The 9,182-nt window shown below is 41.0% G+C and overlaps 1 protein-coding gene across 4 annotated transcripts in view; it reads left to right on the top strand.

Moving 5' to 3' along the window:
* The first annotated feature begins 2,396 nt into the window (after positions 1–2,396).
* arhgap17a (Rho GTPase activating protein 17a) overlaps positions 2,397–9,182 on the top strand; it is a 33,235-nt gene continuing 26,449 nt past the window's right edge. For 2 of the 4 annotated variants that reach the window (XM_005721734.2, XM_005721733.2), the window contains exon 1: positions 2,398–3,015. In XM_005721734.2, coding sequence (XP_005721791.1) covers positions 2,963–3,015 — 53 coding nt within the window. In that variant the 5' untranslated portion in view covers positions 2,398–2,962. Of the gene's footprint in view, positions 3,016–9,182 lie in introns of all 4 variants that reach the window. The other 2 variants (XM_005721735.1, XM_005721737.2) reach the window with 2 other exon arrangements.

Genomic DNA, 9,182 nt, shown 5'->3' with positions numbered 1-9,182 from the left:
AACAGCTGAGTGGCAAATCTTTAAAATCCACAGTTTCGATCTTACAGAAGCGTAATGCATTTGGCTCTTGGCATAAGTCTTTTGGAGCCATTTCACTGGTGTCGGTTACTTGAGTTGAATGGCATTAAGGGTGAATATATAACCTTTTTTATTGCTGCATATAGCAAAAAGGATGTGGGCTCCATTCCCAGACTTGGTGATGCCAATGCTTCCTGTAAAATCCATCTCTTTCTGTGTATTGTCATTGCTTTCGTTTTATTTATTTATTTATTAGAAAGAACATCTTTTGTGTTCATTCTTGGTGGGTTTGACATAAATTTGAGATCATTAAACCCTGGAGGCCACGTTAAAAGAGTAGATCTTTATCAGTTGAATGAAATTCCTAATTATTATTAACATAAAGCCACATAAAAAGTCTGTAATATCAACAGCTTTGAAAGTGTCTTTTGCAGCAGCTGCATACCCTGCTCCCATTTTTTTCACTTCCAAGCTGTTTAGTCACTGGTCTTTGTGGAAAGTCCCATCTTTACTTGCATTTTTTCCTTATCTTTTTGTTTTATAATGTGCCTAATTTCTTTTGTTTCAGGTCAGTGAAACTTTTTTATTGTATTTTTGACTGGCTTAGGTCAGAATATATTCAAATGGTAATATGTTTTTTTCTTTAGATTTTAGTGACTTGTTGTTTAGGAAAGCAGCAAACCAAAGGCTCTTATCTGTCCTGCCAGTTTAAATTAAGTCTTTTTTTCCTTTGCTTAAATACAATGAGTCTGGAGACTTTTATTAGATTTTGCATAGTGAATTTTTGGTGGTGTGACTGTAGTTAATGATGTGGTCCATCTTCATGTTAAAGAAAAGGAACATTACTGGAGTCAAAGTTCATTACTGGAACTTAAAACAAATTCCTATAGTTTTACGTTTTACAGTGGAACAAATTATTGGCCAAAAACATGCACTGCGTGAATGAGCATATAGAGGGCTTTCAAGCCTGCAGGAAACATAAAGCAGGAAATATTTACAAATTCACAAACAAGCTAACAAAGTTAAATCTACAGTTGTGTGAAACGAAGAAGGTTTTTAAGCACACCCTCAACTACTTCTGTTGGAATTAAGAGGGTCAGAAGGAGCCAGCTGCTAATGCACTTGATTCATTGGCCATTAGCAAGTGTGAGCACCTCTGTTTTGGCAGTTTGTAGGTCTGGAGCATTCAGGTGCATTAACATAATACCACAAGAGAGCACATTTACTCCGAGGTCAAACCGTGCAATGCTCAGAGAAACTGAAAAAAAAAAACCTTGAGCTACATCTTAGACTCTGCAGGCTTCAGTAACTCATTAAATATTAAAGTTCATGACAGTACAATTAGAAAAAAACAAATATGACTTGTTTGGAAAGGTTGCCATGAGCCCTTTCTAACCCCCCCCCCAAGAAAACAAACAAACAAACATGGAAGCACGGTTTAGGTTTCCAAAGTTGCATCTGAACAAACCACAAGACTTTTGGAACAAGGCAAGAACAAAGTGGAGATGTCTGGCCATAATGCACAGTGCCGTGTTTGGCAAAACCCGAAGCACAAAAATACCTCAGACCAGCTTTCAAGCACGGTGGTGGAGGGGCGATTTGGGCTTGTTTTATAGACACAGGATCTGGGGGCCTTGCAGTCATTTAGTCAGCCGTGAACTCCTCTGTACATGCAGATATCTGGAGTCAAATATGAGCTCCAACAGAAAGACTGAAACAGGAAGGAAAGGTGCTGCAATCACTCAGCCTGACTGAAGTGCTGTGGCGGGATCTCAAGAGAGCTGAGCATAAGAAACAGCCTGCAAACCTCAATAAACTGAAACAACACTGTAAAGAGGTTTGGGCCAAACCTCCCCAACAAATATGCAAGAGACTGATAAACTCACACAGAAAGCAAACACCTGAAATTACTGCTCCTAAAGGTAGCTCTACAAGCTGCTCAATCACTTGCACTTAGTTTTTCACAGAACTGACTGAAGAAAGAAAGCTTCCTTTTTCACACCACTGTAGATACTATTTTTTAAACCATTTTAAGCTGCTGGGAAGAGGAAAGAAGGTTGAACAAAATGAATGTGGTTCTATGTGGAAACCCTGTGAGCAAACTCCTAGATGCTTTATATTAACTAGATCCACAAGGTTTAAGTGCATTCAACCCATTTGAGCTAAAACCAAAAATGTGTCTGTGTTTTTTTTAATTTTCACTATATTAGTGATATTATATGATAGTGATATATATATTGCTAGAAGCCCTTTGTACCCCCCCTTCCCCCATTTTCCACTATACTAATATTAGTGATAGAAATGAAAAACAAAAACAAACAAACATCCTGGTGTTTTAGTTTAGGAGGGCATTGTTTTGAGTAGGTTTCTCCTGGCAGTGTCCAGGTGGAGGTGGTGCTGCCTGGCAGATGCTGGCCGTGCACTTACGTTACTTCCTGCCGCTGTGTGTGTGTGTGTGTGCTGGCAGTGGCAGAGGTGAGGTGCTGCTGCTGCGCATTCAGCTCTCAGTCATCTGCTGTTCTCTGGTGGAAAAAAGCGGCCGACGGATTATCCAGCTCCCCTAACAGTGTTAGCTATTCGGCTAACAGACAAGCCAGCAACCGAGAGGAGCCATGAAAAGCCGCCGGAGCCGGTGAAAGTTAGCCACGGGTTACTTTGGGACTTTAATGCACGCAAAGATACCAAAAAGGAGGTTCGCGGGTCATGCCGTCGCCCCCAGCGGGAACTTTTGCCTAGAATTTCCACTTGGGAAGGGCTAGCTCGGGGGGCTAGCTCGGCTACGAACTATTTTTAATTGGCTTTGGGCTCAATGGCTCTCGCTTGTTTTTCCCTGTCATAGCGACAGCTTGGAAAATTGGGAGAGGCCCCCTTGTGAAGTTCATGACAAACCAAAGGCCGGTTTTGAAGCTTAACTGTGGACGACTAAACTGGCAAGGGAGCGAAAATGAAGAAGCAGTTCAATCGGATGAAACAGCTCGCCAATCAAACAGTCGGCAGGCAAGTATTGTGTTCAGCTCCGAAGCTTTACAGGCGAACTAGCAGACACACTTTTCTTCTTGCTGTTCTGAGCAGCTTTCTAAAGCTTGTTGGACCGGAATTTAACTCTTAACCTTATTGTAAATTAACACCAACTTGTTTGGTAGCAGTTCTGACTGTGAAATTCAAAGAAAGAGAGTCACATGAACTGATATTAATTTAAAAAAAAACCTAATAAAAGGAAAGGCTACACTGGCAAGTAGAGCAGGTTTCATGAATGAATCGTTTGACAACCAGACTGAAGGATGAAAAACTCTTAAGGCTGAACTGATTTAGCAGTTTTTCAAATGTTTTTTTTTTTGGTAAGTGCTTATGTAGAAGAGGGTGAAGATTTCAAACCTGGCCATTTATTATTAGAGCATTAAAAAACAGTTATAAAAGATACTGGGTTTCCTACCATATTGGCTGTTAGAGTCATATAAAATGATAAGAGTCTGTGTCTGATATCTCATGAACACTATACTGATATGTCTGTGACAAAGGGGTTAAACCTTTGCTGTCTAGTCCATGTCTTTTCCTGCTTGCCCCCGTACAGCTGAGTGTAGGCATCAAATTCAAGCGCTGTGCTGACTCTAAAGCCTATGAGACCGTGGCAGTGGCTTTATGTGCCGCCTCCACTTTTATTTTTGGGTTGTTTTACAGTTAAAAATAGCCCTCTTTTATTCTTGACGGAGCCCTTCACTCAATAATGGGTCTGAAAATCAGTGTTTTAGCTCATCTCTCTTTAACACAACGCTCTTCTGGTTGATTGGCTGACCCTTGCAAACAGAAAGTTTGAGCAGCTGCTTCAGCGCTGGCATCCAGAGCTGTGTGGCTGAGATCACTCCAGAAGTGATATCCTCAATTATTAAAACTGTCTGAAATGGAGCTTTAAAGCAGTCCAAAGCCTGAGATATGGTTTAATATTCACATCCGTCATTGTAATAATATATAAAGGAAAGAAAATAGAGAAGAGCATAGAAAATCTCCTTTCGTCATTCCTTTGAATTTGAGGCGTGCGGCAGTGTTGAGGCTAGATCCATTCTTAGAAAAAATAAGTAAGGGTTTATTTTGTCGTGTGTGGACCTGTCGGCAAGTGCTTTTATGTTTCTGTGTGATGACACATGCTGCCCCTGTGTAACTGGATATCTAAAGCTGGCGCTAAGCTCAGCCTTGTGAAAACATGAGGGTGAGACATGTCAAAGGATCTTTTCACCCTCAGAGGTTTTTCTCATGATGTCAGGTGTTATGGGTATGCACCTTAGGCAGATATTGGGCACAGCCAACAGTGGATGGTACCAGATAAAAGACCCTAATAGGTGGGTTCAAGGATTTTTTATTTTATTTTTTTACAATGGTTAACAGTGGTTTAAAAATAGAATATATAAGTTGCAAAATCCAAACTCAAAGCGATTTAATTTGTTTTATTTCTATTGTACTGTTTTATATGATTTATGTATCAGTCAGGCAGTGCAGATATAGGATGACAGATGTGTGTTATACACTTTGCCTAATTTAGAAATAATTTGTGTAGTTTGGACTTGTAACATTTATAAGTAATAAACCGACCAACTAATCAGCGGTAAATGAAAATGCACATGAGCAGACAGGGCTGGCAGAAAATAAGTTGTTGGCAGCTTTGTTAAGTTGCGGTTATTAGTGTGTTGATGCGCATTCTGTGTTTACTTTAGCAACAGCAGCACTGACATGGAGGTCTATGGAGATATTCTGCTCCTAAAGCCAAAAACTCAGGACCAGGAGAAGCAGGACAGCTGGAATACTCATAATTCCCTGTCTGCACTCAGCAGCAGTAAATTAGAAGTGGAGAGAGTGTAATGCAGAAAACAGACACGTGTGTGCATGCATGCAGTAGTTACTTGCTCTTATGTATGCACAAGTAGGGTTAATCCCTCATACACTCATATGCACGGCCTTCTGAGTGAGTGGTCTGTCAGCGGTTGGATTTGGAGCAAAGCGAGCATGCTCTGTTTCGTCCATTATGTTTGTGGCTGCTTGAGTCTGCAAAAAGCCTGGGAGTGCAAAAGGCCGTCTCGGCCGGCCCCCCTGGGTTCCTGTGATTGTGCGAAGGCAGAACACTGTGTCCAGCGAGCAGCCGCTCTGAGGAAATCTCTCCTTCTACAAACAGGAAGCTGCGTCCCAGAGCCACGCTTTCTAAAGAAGAAGGAGAGAGAGTTTCGGGAGAACTGATGTTGAATCAAGACAGTGAAACAGAAAGATAGCGGCATGTGATTCATGTTGGGGATTTTATTTTCTCTTCTCCTTTTAGATTACTGTGGCTTGCTGTCAATGAACTTTCTGACCCTTTGTCTATCTTTGTTTACGGCAGGTAATGTGCTCAGATAGTGACACCTTTGGAGGAGATAACTTGGCAATAGGAAGTTATAGACTATGACTGCTGTCTGCATTAAAATGAATGCTCACAGACCTTGAATGCGGTGAGAATTTTACTCCATATAACTTTCAGTTATTGGGGACTTCATATGCTTTTCCTATTTTTTTTGCCATACAGTTGATGATCTGCATATTAAACATCAACAAAGCCTCCGGTGAGTTAAAAGTTACAGCTTCAGGCTGCTCTAAACACTTTGTTTCAGATAGTTTTTCTACTTGTGAGAGAGCGTATATCCTTAATATCTTAGGCACGCATCAAACCCACAAACCTGCCATTCAAAGTTGATGAAAGCATAGCTTAAGATAAGAATTATTTTGAATCGGAGATCTACTCTTGTTAGAGAATAAAGCATAAGGAGCTGGAAATGCACGTCACATGTCTTATCTGTGTTTCATGTCAGTAACTAGAGTGACAGTAACACTTTGGCAATAATGGGTGGTGCTGAAGTGTGAGACAAGCACATGTATGTGTGGGAACTCAGACATAGATGAACCAGAAAAACATCTCAAATGTTTAGAGTTTTTCAAGTTAAGCATGTTGGCACACCCCACTGCCTACCACCTCAACTAAATTTAGATGTGTTTGACATAATCTGGGTTGCAGAGGTAGATTGCCACAGTCACTTGCATCTCTTTTAATTATAGCTGCTTTGTTGTGTGCCTCTATTCTCCCAAGCGTGCGGTCAGCACATTGACAAATACTTTTAAATATCATCCTCTCAGCTTGCACTGTTTTCATCAACGCTTTTATCCTCCTCCCCCATTGTTAATAATTGACTGGCTTTATAAACAACAATATTATATAATCCTCTTTTGATGGTATATCTAACAACATAGCTGAGTGTTATGCAATTTAATCATGCATTGTATTTGAAAGTCCTTGATCGACTTGAAGAGAGGCTCAAGTTGAAAAGAAACTCTCCCTACAGGAATCAACAAAATGTCACCGTAGAGCTAACAAAGATAGGTGACTCTGGGCGTTCCCCCTCCACATTAACAATGGCATGTATCAGCTGGGATGCCTCTGTGGCACTGGTAAGCCATACGTGCAAGGTTAGGCTGCTGTTTCCAAGTGTTGCTTAAAACCAAGCGCTACATCTCAAAGACTTAGAATGACAGTGTACTAACAAGATCATTACCATGTGTCTCAATAATGGTTCCATCATAAAAAAAGTTCAAATAACTTAGAAAACTGCCTGTCACCAGGGGAAAAAACTGGTGGTTGTCAAGTGATTGCACTGAATATTTTTTGCATTTGGTGATTGACTAAAAGTATAGTTGCTTGCTTGGTTGAGTGTGGAGTCAATTCAATTCATACGTTGCCAAATCACAACAGCACTCACATCAAGGCACTTTATATTGAAAAATAGAGACCATACAACTTTACAGTGAATCCCAACAATCAGACGTCCCTCTTTCAGCAAGCACTTGGCGACAGTGGTAAGGAAAACTCCCTGTTAACAGGATGAAACCTTTAGCAGAACCAGGCTTAGGGAGGATGCAGCCATGTGCCGTGACCAGTTGGGGGTGAGGGGAGGAAGAGAGGACAAAATAAAAAGCACACTTTAGAGAGAGCCAGAGCCTAGTAATAACTAATGATTGAATGCAGAGTGGTGTATAAACGCATAATGAGTAAACAACCCAGCGTCCAATTTATCACAAGGTCGTCTGGTCGGAGGTCACCTGTCTCCACCCAGCTACAGTCTGACTCACACTGATTGCTAATTTGCCGACGCGTTGCAGTCAATCTGAGCCAGTCTGCGCTGAAGAGCACATCTCGTGTGCACACGTGCTTTGTAGCAGGTGACTCCATCTTATAGCAGTTTAATCGCCGCCTTGATGCACCACAGTCACTTTGAAGATGGCAGCTAATTATGAGTGGTTGCTGCAATTTCAAAGCAACCATTTCAAAGCCAATGAGATGGCACTTCATTGCACACAGCCACAGTAATTACTCTAATAGTAAACATGGAGCTTATTTAAGTTTCAGTTTGACAAAATCATTTTTAAAACTCATTTTCTGCAACTTTCTGTCATATTTGAGACTTTTGAATCAAGAAAATAATTGTTGTTTGCATCCCTTTTATGGTTTTGCACACTGGACTGTAGTTTAATTACCTAGTTATTATTAGAACATTTGGATATGAATATTGGTGGTTTTCTTTATCTTGATCTGTCTCTATACATCTTTGCTGTTCATCCCCATCTTATGCTTCAGGTTAATTTATTGGCTTACGTAATCAGCCACATTAGATGCGCCGTATGAGCTGAGTCACTCCATTATACCTCCAGCTCCTTTCATCTAGGCCCAGTATCCATTACCGTATGCCTTAAGCTGCCAACTGTTGCTGCTGTAAGTGCAGACCCTTTTTGGCTCCTGAGTTTAGTGACTGTGTTGAGTGGCCGGTAACAGCCGCTGTATTGTGTTCACGGCTTTACTTAATCGCTTTCTGCGTTCATCGTAGATCACCATGGTTACCATTCTGAACAAGCAGCATCCACGGCCGTGCAGCGAGGCGCTCTTGTTGTTAAGAAGTCACATGCAGCGCACAGTTGACACACTTTTCTCCAGAAGCTGCTGCTTCAGTGAGGCACGTCGGGGTCAGCTCTATTCACTGTCAGTCAGCTGATGCTGGCAAAACAATTATTGTTTTGTTTGTTGTTTGTCCTCTGATCTGGCTGCACACAGCCTATTTTTGACTGTGTGACACTGCATTTAAAGGTTTAAAGTGTTGCTTTCAGGTGAAATACCAGCGTCTCCACGATTGGGCACGTCATAAACACACCTCACCAGGTTCCTTTGTTCACATCAGCATCAGGAAGCTTAGCTCAGGGATACCAGTCAACTTCTTGTGTTTCTCTTGGCTTGTAAATGGTTTAGTCTGGTTTCGATTCAGCTCATAAATCACACATGTCATTAATTGGGCCAGTTGCAAAATGGATTTAAATGGCATGAATATGGCAGTGAGTTTTTTAAGTGCCTTTCCCACAGTTTTTGTTGAGGTACCCTAGAAGTGTAGCTACTTCTTATTTTTTATTATTAATATGATCCTTTCTGTTAGCAATCAGAAATTGCTATATTGCATATTCTTTCAACCAGCTACATTTAGGCCAGCAACTGGAAATTGCTGATGCAATCGCAGGGCTGTGAGTGCAACACCTCAACCTTTGCATTCATTCAGGTTTTGCAACAGAAAAACAATAAAATGATATATTTAGGGGTTTTTTTTGTTTCAAAACAGGCAAGGGACCTAAACCAAGGATGTCTTGCAGCATCTACATGAACAATTGAACAAACTGGTTGGATAGTATGCCCTGTTTAATGATCTGTGAAACGGTAACGGTAGCGCCACTTGGCCAGCTTAGGCCTCAATCACACAGGCCTGTATTTTCCAACTGGTTGGCAAGTGTTTTCTGGAGGTTGCTGTCAGTCACTGGTTGGAATCAGACACAAAGAGGGTACTGCTCTCAAAACCTCCTTATGATTTCTTTGGTTGCTAACATATTTAATCTAAAATTAAATTAATTAAAATGATTCTAGACATAACCAAGTGGCACAAGGGTGTGATCTGTAGTGTTGCAATGAAGGGAAAAGTACTTGATTTTTAAGATCAGGACCACACCAAGAGCGCTCCAGCATGTACACTAGACCAAAACATGGATTGCATATTGTGGTTTTGTAATCACTTTTTGCATGTGTGCACATTACTGTGTGTGTGTGTGTGTGTGTGTGTGTG

This window comes from Pundamilia nyererei, unplaced genomic scaffold (assembly GCF_000239375.1).
Source record: "Pundamilia nyererei isolate P.nyererei 1_Seehausen unplaced genomic scaffold, PunNye1.0 scaffold00005, whole genome shotgun sequence".
Classification (NCBI taxonomy): domain Eukaryota; kingdom Metazoa; phylum Chordata; class Actinopteri; order Cichliformes; family Cichlidae; genus Pundamilia; species Pundamilia nyererei.
This window is presented reverse-complemented; position numbering and strand designations above follow the sequence as displayed.